The 18,022-nt window shown below is 51.0% G+C and overlaps 1 protein-coding gene across 5 annotated transcripts in view; it reads right to left on the bottom strand.

The window, feature by feature from the left end:
• The window catches only part of Hspa12a (heat shock protein family A (Hsp70) member 12A), a 149,546-nt gene that overhangs the window by 58,939 nt on the left and 72,585 nt on the right, over nucleotides 1-18,022 (bottom strand). The window contains exons 1-2 of one of the 5 annotated variants that reach the window (XM_048791274.1): nucleotides 9,090-9,100; nucleotides 7,242-7,383 (exon numbers count right to left, since the gene is read on the bottom strand). The exons of 2 other annotated variants lie outside the window; for them this stretch is intronic. In XM_048791274.1, the coding sequence (XP_048647231.1) occupies nucleotides 7,242-7,284 (43 nt within the window). In that variant the 5' untranslated portion in view covers nucleotides 7,285-7,383; nucleotides 9,090-9,100. Of the gene's footprint in view, nucleotides 1-10; nucleotides 562-7,241; nucleotides 7,433-9,089; nucleotides 9,101-18,022 lie in introns of those variants that run through there. 2 more of the 5 variants (XM_015498305.2, XM_048791273.1) reach the window with 2 other exon arrangements.

Consider the following 18,022-nt stretch of genomic DNA (forward strand, 5'->3'; position numbering starts at 1 on the left):
TAACACTTACCGTAAGCTCTCCTCATACCAGCTCTTGCTAAGCACTTCATATTGATCCTCTCACTTAATTCCAGCACCCCAATGCAGCAGGGATTTTTCATCAGCCTTGATTACACAGGAGAAAGTGAGGTGCAGCAGTGTTAAACCCAGAGGCTAAACACATCTGAACCCACAGCGTCTGAGCCCAAAGTCCAAGTTTAACCAAACCCTCCTGCCTGCCTTGCCCCACTTGAGGCCCACATGGCTGAGAAGAAGACAAAGAAAAGTAGCTCAACCCCATGGTACAGCTTTCAAATGGAGATATTTAGAACATGAAAGGAGGCACTATTAATAATTTCACTGGGACAAGAGGCATACACTAGAACTATCCCAGCAAACAGGACACAAGCATTCTTAAAGATAAGGGCACTAAAATCAAGGCCCAAACTCTGCAGCTCAGGGTTTCCCAGAAGGGGTTCTGTGGAGCAGCTGCCAGCCCCAGGGGACATCTGTAGCTTCCAGGTCACAGTCAAGGCTGGTGGAGGAAGGATGGTCCCAGGAGCTCAGAGCAGCATCTACAAGGGGCTCCGCACTGCAGGCAGAGTGTGCCTGGGGGTGGGGGTAAAGTCCATCTGAGGACAGAGGTCAAGCAGCACTGGATACAGGCCAAGGACCTTGAACCTCACTGGCTGCCCTAATCAGAAAACTCAGGGAGAGCTCGGAGCTGTGGCAAAGGGCCAAGTGACGGGGCCAACAGTCTAAGATGCACAGCTTTCCGCCAAGGTCTTAGACCTGCTGGACAAAAGGGCTGTGGTTCTTGTCTGCCCCTAACTGGCTGTGGGTTCTCAGGCTAGCCCCTTTCCCATGTGAGCCTTCTGAACAAAATGCATCCACAGATAATGGCCCCACCCACCTCCATGGGATTCATAGTTTAAATAACAATTGCAGATAGTGGCAATGATGACCCATATGCAAGGAAATGTGCTCGGCACTTAGCCTGGGATATGGGAGTAGGTAAATAAAATCCACTCGGAGATGTGTACTATGATTATTCCCACTTTACAGATGAGGAAACTGAGGAGGGGAAAAGGAGCAGGTAAGTAACTTGTCCAGAATCCCAGAGCTAGGGTCGGAATCCAAGCTAACTGACCCTGTAAATTCTGATAGAACATTCTTTCTTCTCTATCCAATCTCCCCAAAGCAGTATACACTGGTGCAGGGTCCCTGTGAAGACGATCCCATGTCCCTGGTGGACAGGATGTGGCTGTGGTAGCACATGGGCTACCAGTACATCTCATCCTGGTTCCTCCTGACTTTAGGATTCACACACATTCCCAGTCCCATGTTTCTGGAGGGTCAAATCAGAGTAGGTCAGGAAGGAAAATTACGATGTGTCCCCTACGTCCTAAAGGTTTTCTCTTTCTGTTCAAGTCTGATTCCATCAAAGAGAACATGTCAGTGTGGTGTTTCCTCCTAACCCTCTCTAGAAACTTCTAGGCTCCCTTTGGACCCAGGGTGCAGCCTCCACTCAAAGCTTCCTATTGGTAAAAGCGTCCCCTAGAAGTGCAATAACCTCAATTGAGCCCCCATGCATTTATTCCTGGGCTACCCCCTACTTATGGCGAGGGACACAGGTTTTCTACTTATGGAATTGATAAAAATAGTCTTTCTAAAATAAATTCATTTTTTGAAAAACAGTATATTGATTTTTAAAAGAATCAGTTAATCACTTTGCGGGGAGATCCATACACCAAGTGAATCAGGAAGGTGATTCTCAAGTGGCTGAAGTTTGGAAACCAAAGTCTTCTGAGAATATGACATGACACGCCTATAACCGACAACCCTGAGCTCTGCTCTTGATCATCCCTAGCAGTCGTGTTTCCTGGGGAATGAACATAACTTCTCTGAGCCTCAGTTTCCCCTGGTGAATAATCACCTACTTTGTGCTATAATGCTGAAGATTAAATAAGATGACACAGAGTCAGGTGTGGCCGTACTCACCTGTAATCCCAGCTACTCAGGAGGCTGAGGCAGGAGGAAGACTTGAGCCCAGGAATTCAAAATCAGCCTGAGCAACATAGTGAGACCCCATCTCACAATATATACATATATATGACACAGGTACAGAGCTGAAGCTTGAGAAAGCTTTGCTGACTCAGACATCCCTGAGCCAGGAAATGACCAGTCTGCCACTCCCTGCCTCTCCACCCTACCTTCAGGAGCTGTGCCCATGTTTGACACTGGATGTGTGGGACTCCCTAACTGGTAAAATTGACTGTCCACTGGATCACAGTCAGGGCATCAGGACTTTGTAGAAGTTCTCCAGGTGATCCCAAAAGGAGACCCACTCAGGTAACTGAACCCAGCAAGGGACATCCTCTGGCCAGAGAGAACAGCTCCAGCATGCATGCCCCCAGCCCCCTAAGTGGCCGTTGAGCTGCCATCACTCCACCACCCTCTGCCCCACTGTGGGATCTGCAGGTGTGGGAGGCATGCCCGGGGATACTTAAACCAATTCCAAGGGGTTTGCTTCAGAGAGTGAAATACTGTAGGTCTAAAGGAATTGGGATCTGAACATGTCCCCATGTAGCCCCAAGTCTGAGAAAACTCAGAGCACAATCTGCCCTTCTTCTAAAGCCTCCCAGCAAGCAGACCAGCTTGACCCACCACCAAGCCATGCAAATGAACAGCAGTCCTGTGGGCACAGAAGCAGAGGCAAGGAGGCCACTCTCACTTCCTCCTATGGGCAGGCTGATGATGGCAAAGCCATTTCCTCTCATCTATTGTCTTGGCTGGGCAGGACAGACCTGGGCAGGTTTCGTGCACCCCATTCACAGGCTAGGAAATGAAAATCTAGCTGGAGTTTTGGCACTCTAGGCCACTCTGGTCCTCTACCCGCCATACGTGTGACAGAACATCTGGCAGAACAGGACAGAGTCATCCTCAATACCAAGAATGTAGCAAGGGTCTGCAGGCCTGGCCTTTGTGGGCCGGTTTCCTTGCTGAGTTCTGCCTCCTCCTCTCTGGGTATCTCCTGGGCCTACCCTGTTCTCTCCTGGGACATCCAGCCCCAGCCCAGGCCTATGTGCCCACAGGGGGCAGGGGCTCCCTCCCTGCCACATGCTACTCATTCATTAAAAGCCCCTGATTCCTCTGCCACTCTAATTATGCACAGCAGTAATAAAAGAGCTCTCTCCCTTACCAAAGAGGCCTATTTATAAGACAAGAGAGCATTTCGCCCCCACAAGATTGAGTCGTCACTCAAAGCCTTGTTGGAATCAAAGCCACATCTCTTCAGAGTCCCCCCTCCCCCCTCCAGCCTGGCCCACTTCTGCGCATCCAAGTTTCTAGAAGTGCCACTGTGGATGGGGCAGGATGTAGATGCCATTGCCTACGGCTGTGTTCTCTCCTCTTGCTGACTGACAGTCATTCAACACAGTAAGACATCGATTGAGTACCTACTATGTGCCCTCACTAAGAATATGGAAATGAAAGACACATTCCATGACCTTGTCAAGAGAAAAGGCACTGAGGGAAACAAGCTTTTGGGGTCCATGACTGACTTGTATCCTGACTCCAGCATTTACTGTCTGGGCAAGTCACAACATTTCTCTAAGTCCTCAATTGTCCCAGTGGCAAAATGGGGTAATGATGATACCAGCCTCACAGGGTTGGTGGAAAAGTCAATGGGAGACATGCAAAAAAGGGCACATCACAGACACATGATGAACACCAGGGCATCACCAATGGCTAAGTACCAAAGGCTTTGGGACTACACAGGTAGAGTTCACCTGGACACATGGATCCAGGAAGACTTCCTGAGAAGTGATTACCTGATCTGAGATCTGAAGGATGAATAGGAGTTTGATTGACAAAGAGAGATGTCCCCGACAGGGTGAACTGTATGCACTGAGGGTCAAAGGAGATCATAGGGGTCTGGGCCAAGGGAGATCCTAGGGCTCTGGGAAACACAAGACTCTGTATGGGAAGGGCATGTACAGGGGACATAGCTACAGAGGCAGGTGCAGGCACAGAAATGGATCACATCCCCAGAACCCTAACACAGAGCATCACCTTGACCTTCTCTTGGTTCCTTTGGGGGCCATAGACAACACCTTTCCACTTCCACCTGTAGTTTGGCAGCCATACTTTGTATTAGTCACGGGCTCACTTAATTAGACACTCATCACAATTTCCTGAGGGCCTATGATGTGCCATGCATGTGCTAGGAGAAGCTGCTGGCTTGACCACCCGGGCCCAAGGCCAGTCCCTACTCTTCCCCAGCCCCTTTCCAACTGTGCATCCCTAAATCTGTCAGCATTCTCCTCAGACCCCCTCTCCCCTGCCCAGAGAGTCATTCATTCAACAAGTGTGGTCAAGGCTAAATGAGACAACTCAGTATTCCCAGGTTTTAGCATACACAGAATCCTTGATATATGTCAATGACCAAAATGTCTATTTTCACTGAACGCCAAGTTGGTAAGAAACAGAAACCCACCAGTGAAGCCTAATAAAACACCTCAAGACACACCCTGACCCCGGGAACCTGCCTTCCCGCCACTGGTTTCCTCAACCCCCATTCCCAGAGAAAATGAATGGCTGTCCACTGTTCCAGCCTGCCCTAAGTCCGTCACCAGAGGAGCTATCCACTCTGTGCCACTTTCCCCACTCAATTCATCTTGTTCTTCTGGGACTCCATGTGCCAACATCTCAGGACATGAAGAAGACGTGGGACTGAGGATCACTTCAGCTTCCACTGTGTACACTCCAGAGACTAAAGGCTATCCTTCCAAGTTTGAAAATTAACTAACTAATTTAAATATTCTATTAAGGAAATTTGCAAACATGTCAAAATGAATAGTAAGGAACCATCATCTACTCAGTACCCAGCTTCAGCAACTACCAACATACTGCCATTTTTGTTTCATGGGCACTTGCTCCCCACCCCAGCATTTCCAGCACCTCCACAACCAGGGGTCCCACTGTACAAGAGTCCCAACATAGTTTGATGCCTGTGGGATTCATTCTTTTGTACCAGTAGCATCCTTGAAATAACCTGAAACACAACCACTTCACGTACCAAATAGGATGGCAAGCACTGACCATATCCAGCCCTGGAATCAGATAGTCTGCATCCCAATCAACACTTCTAGATGTGGGACCTCAGACAGGTCATTAAATCTTTGTTTAAATATCCCACCAGTAAAGAAAATGCTGGTAACAGGAGTTAAGAGGCTTTAAAAAATAAAATAATGTATGTTCATTGCCCAGCACACAACATGAAATGAGGAAACCTTAAAAATAGATGTGGAAGGGGACAGACTCTGCTCCTATGAGATACTATTAATATCTCCCATTTTGCAGATAAAGAGATGGCACCCTAGAGAAGCACAGTGAGCTGCTAGGGGAAGCCTGCTCTTCCAGTTGCTGTGTCCTAAACCCGTGCACCTGAACTCACTAGAAGCAAAGAAACACTCTAACGGAATCCGGTGAGTGGTGGCAGGTGACCCAGCACACCTCTGTTTCCCTGTCCTGGGTGGGGATGTCTACCAGTTGGGTGTGTGTGTGTGTGTGTGTAGAGTAGGAGTGCTGAATGATTCTATAAGACAAAACGGTATCGAGAAGTGGGTGCACAACTGTGCTTGCAATTCTGATTTGACAAATCCTATGCCCAACCTTGTTTGATTCAACCACCCACACTTTATCTCAGCCTGAGAGACAAGAAACTAGCTTACTAACTCTCAAGCTTTAGCAATTCTGACACCCCTTAGGATCATCCTAAATTTTGTTTTCCAATTTAAAGAAAAAAAAGGTGGAGGAAAAATGAGCCCATCCAGCTGCTGAGGGGTGTTCAGACAAAGACAGCTGTCAGACCCTTGCCGGAGCCTGACCGCTGAGGAAGGTCGAGGGAGAGGGACAGATTCTGGGTGCTTGGTGTTTGGGCACTGCCTGGGCTCTGCACCTCCCTCCCAGGAGTGAGTCAAGTCAGGATCCCCCAGCCCCCACCCGCACTCCCCCATCACTGCAGTGCGTGTGGGGAGGCACCTCCCAGATCCGCAGGAACAATGGGCTGGGGAGGGGGTAGGTGCATCTCCGAGTGCAGTAGAGGGCGGGGGCCACGGCCACCGACCGAGAGCGCAATTTCAATGGTGGCTGTACTATTGGTGCTCTTGCTGGCCTCAGTTTCCCCGACTTTGGGGTCCAGGCAAAGCTGGGCGAGCCTTTCCTGGCTGGATTTCCCTTACGTCCGGGCATTTTAATTTCGTCCTCCCAAGACGGCTTGCCTGGAGCTCCAGGGAAAGCCGCTGGGCCGCGCTCCTTTTGGGCGATTGCTCCCGCCAAGGCCCTGCAGGTCAGGGACGCCCAGCGTCTCTGGCGCCCAACTTTCCCCACTTGGGACTCACAGGAAGACCGGAATCCTGGCCAGCCCGTTCCCACCGAGGGCGAATGTTGATTTACTGCCCTGGGCTCAAAGAGCTGCTGCTCCTCCGGCCTCTTTCTCCGGTTCTCTCTGGCTCTCCCTCCCTCCATCTGTGCCCGAATCACTCCCCAAAGAGAGCGGCCCTGGCACCTTGGCAAAATACAAACGTCCTTCCTCCGCACTGTCCCCACCCTACCTCTGGCGAGGAGGGGACTGTCAAGCCCCTGCCGCTTCGCCCTTTCCAAGCCCAGGGAATCCTTGGAGATGGGTGGGGAGGGGATGGGATAACCTAAGGCGGGAGCTACTGCTCCCACTCCAGGCGCGTGGGTCCCGCCGCGCAGGGTGGAGTAAGGGGACAGGTCCGAATCTCCGACCTCCCCTAGGATCCCACCCTCGCCTCGCTGAGTCACGGAAATGACCCTCTGGGGATACCCGACCACCCAGCAGCCGGCCATTTACCGGGCCAGCGCTGGCATCCCCAGCACGGTGCACAGGGATGGACAGAAGGGCGGTTCTTATCCGAACTCGTAATCGGCCCCGCCGGAGGCGCCACCCAGAGGCGGGGACAGAAGGGGTGCCCCAGCGGGGGCTGCAGTCCTCGTCGCAGTGTCCGCACCCTGGCCGGAATAGAGCACGTGACCCGCGGGCCACCTCCAGTTCCCGGAGCCCTCTTCCCTCCTAGGCGCTGACCCTGGCCTCTCCCTCCCGCGAGGGCAGGTTGGGGCCAGGGCACCCACTTTTCCATCGTCCACGAGGCGGTTGTGGGGCGCGGGTCAGAGCGTGCCTCATCCCTCCCCTTACACTGCCAGCCGCAGCCGCAGGACCCGCGCCCTGAGCTCACCTCGGGGCCCGGTGTCGCTGCCGCCGGCCTCCTTGTCCGCCATGGTCGCTCAGCCCTGGCCCGCGAGAGGAGCCTCCGGCGCAGCGCTGATCCGTGTGGGTGCGGGTTCCTGTCAGCGTCCTCGGCAGCGCTCGGGCCGGGTCTGAGCCTCTTGGCAGCGGGAGCACTGCTCTGACGCGGCCGCCGCAGCCCGGGCTCCTCCCCGCGCTCCTCCCCCTNAAGGCCGTGCCCCCTCCCCTCTCTTCGCTTTGGAGACCCATCGCTCGCCTCCGCGTTGGCGATGGGGGAGATGGATGGTGGCGACCGATGGTGATGCGCGCAGAGCTCAGCGGCTCGCCCATTTGGCCGAACGCAAGGCGTGCGCAAGGTACCCGGCTTGGCGAGCAGCTGGGGACTACTGTCGGAGACCCTGGGACCCTCTTTCGAAGGCACCACGTATCGAAGCCCGAAGCCTGCCACACAAAACCTGTCCTCCCGAGGATGCTGCATCCAGTCTCCACCAGTTTATTCCCCACCCCCATCCCGTCCTCAGTCCCAGAGAAGCAGTTCAGGACAAGCGCGGTCCCGGCGCGACCCGGAGCCAGGCTGCGGACCCAGGACCAGTGCAGCAAGCGAGCCCAGGACACCGCCTCGGGCGTTCCCCTCCCGGCCGCCTGCGGGACTCCATGGCAACTGGAGACCCAGGGAGGTGCTTGCAGCTGAGGCCGAGTCGCGCCTTCCATATATGGGAGCCGGCCCTGGCCCCGTTAGAAGTCTGAGAAAAACGACATTAATAATGCAGGGCTTCCATGGTGAATGATTCATGTTCTCTGTCCTCTGGCTTTGCACACAGGTGCCACCGGCACCTGTTAAGGCATGGTTAGGCAGCCGCTGTGTCGTCCGTGCCACTACCCTATCTTGGCAAGCAGAGCAGTGATGTCCACAGTCACTGGGTCTTTCCCTGAGCCAGCACTACGATAAGTACTCAAGTTCATATCTCCTTTCTCCTCATAACTGAAACATTTTGCAGATAAGGAAAGCGAGGCTTGGCAGGTTTATGTGATCTCAATATCGGACACACAAGCAGGTGAATGGGGTAGCTGGGACGCCTACACAGGTGGCAACTACCAGCTATTCCCTAACTTCCTGAGATGGACAGACGGTATCTGGCAAAAGCCACCCAGGGAGGTTCGTCTTGCAGCCAGGTTATGCTAATGGAGTGGGTACAGGGCTGGTGGGAGAGCCCAGACACTGGGCTCTGCTCAGAAGATGAAACTTGGTCTGGGGACACACAGCTCAATGGTACACTGTCTGCCTAGCATTCACCAGGCCCTGGGCTCAATCCTCAGCACCAAGCACCAAAAAAAAAAAAAAAAAAAAAAAAAAAGAAAAGAAAGAAAGATAGATAGATAAAAAGAAAAGAAAAAGAAAAAAAGAAACATCTTCTATTTGTTGCATTAATAGTCCTAAATATCAGGGCTAGAGTTGTGGCTCAATGGTGGAGCACTTGCCTGGCATGTGTGAAACCCTGGGTTTGATCTTCAGTACCAAATAAATAAATAATAAAGATCCATTGACAACTAAAAAAAAAAAAAAGTTCTAAATACCCACTGTATGTAAGTCCATAGTCAAGTTGTATAACCAATCTGAGCTTTAATACCCCCATCATTGAAATGGGTATAACAGGAGAATCTATTCAAAAGACTGAAGAGGATTAGATGGTATGCTTAGATTGGGATCTAGCACATGGTAAGCAGTTCAAAACACATTACATCGAGGAACCTTTTTAATGACAGACCATGGTCAGCTGTGCAGGGCAGTGGAGGAGGTACATGGAAGGCACTCCCAGGGTGGACGGTGAATTCCCACAGAGCACACTTTCTCTACCAAGACTGCTTGCTGGTTGAGGTAATACCTGCCATGTCAGGCAGAACCCACAGCGGGCTCCCAGTGAGGGTCCTGGAGACCAGGAGTCTATGGCACCCAAATGCAGACAGCAGGAAGGGTGGAGGCAGTTATGCTGGGCACAGACTGGCCCAGCAGGCTGAGAACAAAGAGACAAAGAGGGGGAAGGACTGGCCCTGGCCCTTCATCCACACTCCACAGCGGCCTCCGGGTTCTGCTCCTATGTCCCCACTGAGAAAATCTGGCTGCGCTGAGTCTACATGAGTTGGAATGTAAGAGGGCAGGGACAGCCACATACACTCTGTCCACTGAGTACCAGTGTCCCATGGACATATGTCTGGACATGGTTGCCCGACAGAGCTGGCTATTCGACATGGTCTGATTGAGTCTTTCTTGTGTCAAATTCTTGCTGAGCTCCCCCCCTCCCCCACACACACAGGAAAAAGCTCTCACTCTTTGGTGACATACTGAACACCTTTGACACCCACAGCCCCAAACTTCCTCATCCATAGTGTCTCCCAGGAAGCCTTCCTCCCCACCCTTCCTTGTCAGGTTTACAAGCTGCTTCTGTTTCTTATCTCCGTCACTTCCCTCCCTTAGCAGTCTGCATCTGGGCCTCCTTGGGGTCCCAGTCCTGTGCACCCATCCCCAGGCTCCTGTGGTACTCTGCACACCCACACATCTCTGTTGAGCTCCATCCTCCAATCTCAGCACTCAGGAGGTTCCTCTGTCCATCTGTAGGGATGCCCACCTCTACACACAGAGCTAGACCTTCCCCTAGGACTCCAGACCTACTGAGCAACTCCCAAGGGTATTACCCAGGGTGCTCATACTAGAAGAAAGCCCAGGCCATCCTCTCCTGCCCTCTCTCCTGGGGGTGGCATCTCTGTAAAGGTGGCACCACCCACCAGGGGCCAGGTCAGACACCTGGGCATCCACTAACTCTCCTCCCTCAGGTTTATCCAAGTTCAGTCAATCCCCAAGTCAAGTGTGGCCCTATGGCTTCTGAAACTTTCTCTCCATCCTCCCTAACCCCTTTGTCCAGGTCCCCAGCTCCTATGACCTGCAGCAGCCTTCTCAGTGGTCTCCTCTTCTGCCCCTGTGACTACTCCCTGTAACTCTGTCCTGCCCTGCTGCAGCTCCCCATCATGGATCCGGTCCCTGCCTCTCTTTTGCTGGGATTTCAAAGATATGGAAGTGTGTTGGATGCCTGGATTACAGGTTCCCTCATCCCCCCCCCCCACCAGCAACCTTTCCTGGCATGGACCTCCCAACTTCAGGAAGCCCTCTCCACACCCCTGGGCTGGCCAGTGTGCCCCTCTCCAGCACCTGCATGGGACCCCGTCCCTCCTCATCAGGAACCTGGCCTGGCATCAGGACATTGGCCTTGGCAGCCTGTCAGAACCAGCAGGAACCATGTAGCACTCCCCCATCTGTCTCCTGCTGTGGAAAGGCCTTGGGCTCCATCTGCCCTCAGCAGCAACCCAGTCGCAGTGATGTGAGGGCGCATGAAGAGGATGGGAGATGACAAGAAGGCCCCAGTGCTGGGGGCAGAGAGCAGGCGGTTTTGATATTCAGGGGAGCATAAAAGCAGTGTATGCTCTGCCTCATGTTTGCCTTTAAAATCCATCATGGAGGGCTGGGGTTGTGGCTCAGTAGTAGAGTGCTCGCCTAGCATGTGTGAGGCACTGCGTTCAATCCTCAGCACCACGTAAAAATGAAATAAAAACATTGTGTTTCCACCTACAACTAAAAAATAAATATATATAAAAAATTCATCATGGAAATGAAGACGCACCCTGGTGAGCATAGGGTCCCCTGGCCAGGAGCTCTCGATCTCTCACCTAATTCTCCTGGTAGTCCTTGCTGTTTTCACAGGACAGGAAAGGGAAGGAGCCAAAGGCTGAGGTCACACAACATCAAGAAGGGCTCCCACCTTCTTCCCTTGATCCTGTAGTTTCTTCCCCAAGAGCTGACCGAGTGAGGTCACATCACTTTTCTGCTACCAGGTCCTACAGGAATTGGTCTCCTGATGCTTCCATGACTAAATGCCCCCACCCAAATGCACACAGACATCCCTGATTTGAATATAGCAAATCTGATCCCATGTCCCAGGAGGGAACCACAGACCTCCCTAAGCTATGGCCTCGCCCTAGTGGAAATCTAGCCAGAAGCCCAGACTACAGCCCAACTAGAGCAGCACCTGGCATAGGAGCCTGTTATCCACTCTTCCCCTAAGGTCTCAGTGTGGACATCACTTCCCCCAGGACACCACCTGGCCCTCCAAGACAGCAAGAGACCCCTCCTCTGTCCTCTGTGCCCAATCCCCAGTGCAATCCTGTCATTGCACTTATCACAACAACTCTGAGGTCAGGGTCACTATTAACTACATTGTACAGATAACAAAATGAAGGCCCTAAAAGATCCCTGAGCCCAGAAGCTGCAGAGCTTTGAGACTAGAACTCAGGTCTTTCCAACTTCAGGTTGCCCATCCCCTCTCCAGATGCGAACTCCTCAAGAGGACATCAGCTGTATCCACAGCCAGATCCTCAACAGTGCCTGGCACAGAGATCCAAATAGTCAAGGAAACAGCCCCCTCAGCACAGGTCTTTCCCATTCTCTCCACACTCCTCTTTGCCAGCCTGCCCACAGACACTTCTCACCAATGACATCCCCTCCCCCACCATACCAACTCATGTGCAGAGAAGCCAGAGCCCAGAGGCAGGCCCAGCTAACTCCACCAGGCAGCCTGGACATCCTGTCACTAGGCAGTGGGGACCTGGGAACCCAGGAATACACCTCGCTGAATCTGTTTCTTCACCTGTAGAAAGGGCATGATGGCTACAGGGAGGATCATTGTGGGAGACACAGGTGTAGAACCTTCAGCTGAGGGCTAGACTACATACAGCCTACAGTGTTATATAATTTTCATATTTGGACCACAAAATGCCTTTTCCTTTTAAAGGTTACAGAATGGATTGAGGCAAAATGTCCTTGCCTGATGAGAACATGCAGAAGATACGGACGGGGTAAGTCACTTTTTTTTTTTAATGTTTATCAAAGTATTTTTTTTAAGTTTAAGAAACACTAAGACTAATTCAAATCTGAACTTTTACATAGGAAGCGTCCAGAAAAAAAAAGCTGCTTTGGAGTTTATGATATGCCTCTAGAATTATGTCTAAAAACAATATCATAAAAGCAACTCCTTTGTAACTCGGATGTCCAAGGAAACAAATTACAGGAAAAGTCTGGGCATGTGTCACACTCCTTGTCCTCTGACCTTCAGCACATTCTGAAAATCCAACCTCAGAACCAAATCCCGGTGGCCAGTGTATACATCCTTGCCTCCTGGTCTCCCACCCCATCTGGTGTGAGTCAGCCTCTCCATTAACATTCCAAAACACCCTTCACATATACAACATGTGCTGCCACATGACCCTTCCAGGGCAAAAATTCAAGGACCAGAGGAAATTATTTCTCTAAATATCACAATCACTTGGGCCTGCAATGTAAACTTTTGAAATGCCTGCTCAGGTGATAGAGGGTTATCCAAATATTTTTCAGCAGTATTTCAAACAGCAGAGGGATCTGTGGTTACTTTCTCAGCAGCCTTCTCAGAACTGCTCAGACCCTGGCCCTGCAGAATTCCTCGTTCACAATAAAATGGGGCATTCTAAAAGCCACAACTCAAGGAAGAGAGAGCAAATGAGAGACAAGGTTGAGAGAAGGAAAACTGAGATGATTGCATGGCTGGGAGAGCTTCCACCAGGGCTGCCAGGACCCAAGATGACTACAGCCAAAGGTTTCAGGCATTAAGCCCAGCTACTGTGACCCTCTCCAGCTCACAGTCCATGCCTGGCTTGCAATGGGTGCTCAGTAAGAGTTTGTGGAAGAAATAAACAGATGGTCCAGTACACAAATAATGGAATGAAAACCAGAAGCCAGAGAAGCTAAATCTCTTGTTCAAAATCTTGTTCAAAATTGTCTAGGGTCAGGTTGTAGCCCTCCACTTCCCAGCTTAGCTTGAATCTCATTGACCCTCTCTTGAAGTGCCGAATGGGAGAATGCTCACGCCCAGAGGAAGCACTCAGCTGCAGTCACCAAGGAGTAAGTGGCAGAGAAACAATTTGTCCCTCAGCAGTCTGCTTTTAGTAGAGTGTCCTGGTCTATCCTCCTGCACTGAGGAATCTGTGCAGGGCTGTGTCTCCAACATCTGGCACAGCACCTGGAAGGGCCCCAAGGAACGTGTCAAATAAGCAAATGAGCCCACTGGAAGAGAGAGTGACAGTTTACAAAGCACCCTCACATCGCCTCTTGCTCAAATCCTACCATCCTACTGCATGCAGCACAGGGAGGCAAGCATCCTTATTCCCAAATTTTTTAAGATGAAAAAAACAGCAGACCCAGTGAGATCAAGAGCAAGCTGGGCTTGCAGTCATGATTCTAAAGAGCTGCTTTGAACCATTTGTTTCTTTCAAACCTTGTGCTTTATTTAAAAGTTGCATTATATTTTGCCTTCTATTGCACTCTATGTCTACGTTTTCTAAGCAAAAACTAACATCTCAAATTGCTATCGATTGCTTATAGAATGTTTTACTGTGAAAAATTTCAAGCATTCACAAAAGCAGAGATATTGCTATCATGAGCCCCCAGGTACCATCACCCAAATTACTTAATTTTAAAAAACCAACTTGTTATGGTTTAGTTATGAGGTGTCCCCCAAAGCTCCTGTGTTACTGCGGAAGGTGAAATTACTACATTATGAGAGCTGTAACCTAATCAGTGGATTAATCCACTTTCTGGATTCATAATTTGAATGGACTAACTGGGTGGTAACTGTAGGCAGGTACAGCGTGGGTAGAAAAAGTGGGTCACTGGGGCATGCCTTGAGGATTGGTCCTGTTGGCTCCTCCTCCTTCTCCTCCCCCTCTCTGTTTCTGGCTGCCATGGCTTGAGCCTCACTTTGGGCTCAGAGCAATGGAGTTGGTAGTTCATGGACTGAAACTTCTGAAATCATGAGCCAAAATAAACCTTTCCTCCTCTAGGTTGTTCCAGTTCAGGTATTTTGGTCACAGCAACGAAAAGCCGACTAAGACACAACTTCTTAAGTAAATTGACTCCCAGGAGGAAATCACAGCAGCTGCCATTCACACTTTACATGCAAACATGATCATTTAATTGTCATGGTCCTCCAAGAAGTGTGTACCTCTACTACAGCAGGGGCAGAGCTGAGAGTCACCCTAGGCAGTCTGCTTCACCACCATGGGGCTGGGCCAAAAGCCTTGGAGGCAAAGGTTCTAAGACAAGGCAACAGGATGGGTGCAGGTCCTCTTTCTTTTAAGCCTAAAGCTTGCATAAAACTGCTTGGTTTCTAGAAGCAGCCCACTCCCCATCAGCCAAGCACATGGATCCTCTCCCTCACCATTCTCTCTCACCCTCTTCTTCATCAGACTCAGGCAGAAACATAAAGTCCACCCAGACACAGACCCAGCCCTCCAGGAGCATGGAGCCTTAGTAAAACGGAGAGACGGATGTAACCAAAATCCCTAGCAGAGTTGGTGAGCATCCTAGCATGTGAAATTTACAAGGATATTGCTCCAGGGCTTGCCCACCTTCTGTCTCCTCCATCAGGAAGCAAGGGCAGGCTCAGGGAGCAGAGAGGGTAAGGAAGTGGGTTGGAGAGTTAGATTATACTTGGGTTTGAATCCTGGCTCCTTCCCTTCCCTGCTTTGCTGCCTTGAATGAGTCACTGACCCTCTCTGATTCACTTATTTGAAAAAAAAAAAAAGTTGATAAGACCCCCATATGTTATAGCCGTTAGGATATTACATGATAATGTATGACCTGGTGTCTGCAGCAAAGCCAGCTCTTCATGTTGCCATTATAATTGGCTATTACCCATAACCAATACTCACTACTCTCAGTAACAAAAGTGAGCTTGCCTAAGTGAAGCAGAAGTTTGTAGGAGGGCACACATCTGCAGGTCCTCTAGGATGCTGTTTTTGCACTACCCCACCCTCCGCCACAGTGCTCGGGACCAAACCCAGGGCTCACACAGGCCACACAAGCGCTGGACCACTGAGCGACGTTCTCAGCCCCCAGGGTGTTTTACTTAACCAGCCTCCCTTAGGAAAGTCGGCAAGTTTTTATTTTATTTATAAATAAAAATAAAAAATAAAACCCAGCCTTCCCCACTCGGCTGGCAAGGGATGTCGGCCACGTGTGAGAACAACAATCCGGCAGTGAGTGGGGCTAGGACAAAGACACCCTGTTGTTTCCCAGGCTGGCGCTGGCACTTTGGCACACTGGCATGCCAGCAGACACATTCCATGATCCTGCTGGGCAAACCCACGCACAGTAGAGCTGGAACACCCAGAGTGAGGATGTCAGGCGTGGGCAAGCCCAGGTCCCCTGTAGCCTCTCTCCAGGACCTCCTGTGGGCGGATAAGGACCAAGAGCACCCCAAGGGGACACCTTGCAAACAGCAAGTGCTCATAACTCAATCATCACTATGAACCCTGGTGACAGAGCATCAATCCTGGTCTCAGGACACCAGGCTCCAAGACCAGACTCTGTCATGCATTTTCTGTGTGGCTTTAGACAGTCACCTAGCCTCTGATGTCTGAGCATATTATAAGTATAATGCGCTAAAACTATGCCTTTTAGGGAGAGCTACTGCCCCCAGAAAAATCAGGCAGTCATGCTAAGGTGTGGGGAGAGTGAGGGTGCCCTTGTCCTTTCCAGGCTTCCTTTAAGACTTTATCATTGCCCCCTCTCCTTCTCTAAACGCTCTCCGGAAGCCAAGACCTCACTTCCGGGCGGGGCCTGTATCCTGCCTCCATGACTCCTCTTGCACCCAAGCTCTGGAAACAAACTGGCCAGCAGGCATGTGAGAGCAGACAAGGGATCTCCTGCAAAGATCTGCAGTCAGAGCCAACACACTGCAGGGAAAGCTGCGGGGGCCCAGGACTGAGAAATGTCAGTCCCCATGAAGGCCTTCTGAGGCCCCCAGAGTGAGCTCAGAAGGGCTGCCCTTCCCCAAGCTTCCTGCCAGGGCAGGCGCACAAGCTGGGCCCATGCCAGGGGAGGCTCACTCCACCTCCATCTCCACAGGCCCGTGGCCACCTCTCAGCCTAGACTGGAATGACAGGAGCTCACACTGTGCCAGCCATTCTGAGGGGCTTGGGCTACATGGTGGGGGTCCTTCATTCATCCACTCATTTATGCTCTCCAATAAGCATATACTGGGGAAACTATTATGGGCCAGGCCCTGAGGATAAATATGACAGTGGGAAAACAGGGCCCCTGCCCTGAAGGAGCTCTTGGTCTCAGGGAGAGACAGAAAACAAAAAGATACAGCTCCCAGTGGATCGAGGTGGGGCCAGTCCGGGTGTAAAGCTGAGCCAATATCAGAAGCCAGTATCTATTGAGCACTGACTAGATACTGGACCAGGTCCTAGGGCCTCACAGAGTAGATAACTCTTTGTAGATCACTTACTCTCTCAATGACCCTAGAGATAGGTCACAGGGTTATTCTCAAGTTACAGATAAGGTCTCGGAGGGTCAGAAAGGTTTGACAACTTCTTCAAGGCTGGTCAGTGAAGTCTGAGGCCTGGGGCCCTGAGCAGGACTGTCCACTCCAGCACTCAGTGGATCAAGGTGGGGCCAGTCTGGGTGTAAAGCTGAGCCAATATCAGAAACCAGTATTTATTGAACAGTATTTATTTATTGACTAGGCTGGGAACCAGGCAGCCTCGGCCACAGTATGGCTTATCAGGGGGAAAAGGGGTGATCAGGAAAAAGAAAGAGCCCCCCCCCCACGGGGTTCTGGGGTTCTCTGTGTGCTATGGTTCAAATATGATTTGAAATCATGTTGAAGTCTAATCCCCATTGTGAGGTTGAAAGGTGGAAACTTGATCAGATACGGTATTTAGAGGTGGGCTTTGGAGAGGTGTTAGGATAAGGTCAAAACCCCGACCCCATCCTATTCAGTCCTAATGGTTTTATAGGAAGAGAGAGACCAAAACACAGCTATGCACTCCTTGTGGGGTGGCATCCGATGCCCCGCCCTGCCTCTGGACTGTGCCAGCAAGAAGGCCATCCTCCAAAGTGGCCCCTTGCCCTTCCACCAAAACTATGAGCCAAAATAAACCTCTTTTCTTTAAAAATTTTCCAGACTGGGGTGCTGCGTTATTAACAACTGAAAACAGGCTAAACTGTGAGGACTGTACACGGGTGTCCTGAATCCTAAATCCTGCGAGTTGGGTTAACCACATGAGTCTGTAGATCAAGCAGACCTCAAGTGGGCTAAGTCCCCCAGATCTGAGCGACAAGACTAAGGATCAGGCCCAGACATTAGAAATCGCTCACCTGTGTAGACAGCCACACCTGTCTCCCAGATCACCTGACCCCGTGATGCCCGGCAAATGCCCCCTCCCTTCAGCAGGAAGGGCGACAGGTTAGTTTCACGGAGTCCACGTGAGCCTGGAAAAACACTGCATCACATAAAAAGACAGCATGTCTTCTGGGCTGACATGAGGGCTGTAGAGAGGCATGGCAGGGCAGGGTCAAGAGCACCAGCCTGAGTTTCATTCTTGGCTGCATCTGTAAATAATGACTGCACCTGCTGCATAGGGACAGGTGTGAAGAGTACGTATCGCATACCTGCACACAGAGCAGCGCTGACGCCGAGCCAGTGCCAGGAAATGTCAGCTACTATTGACTCTGGATTGAGTGAGCAGAGCCACTGGCTAGATAAGTTCAAATGCCATTGATCTATCTGTTTTTCTGTCCATCTACTAATACTCATACAGCGTATGCGTTTAATAAAAGACTGGAAAGAATGTACTGACATATTGAGTAGTCATCTATCTCTGCATACTGAGATTATGAGTGAT

Source organism: Marmota marmota, unplaced genomic scaffold (genome assembly GCF_001458135.2).
Source record: "Marmota marmota marmota unplaced genomic scaffold, marMar, whole genome shotgun sequence".
Taxonomy (NCBI): Eukaryota; Metazoa; Chordata; class Mammalia; order Rodentia; family Sciuridae; genus Marmota; species Marmota marmota.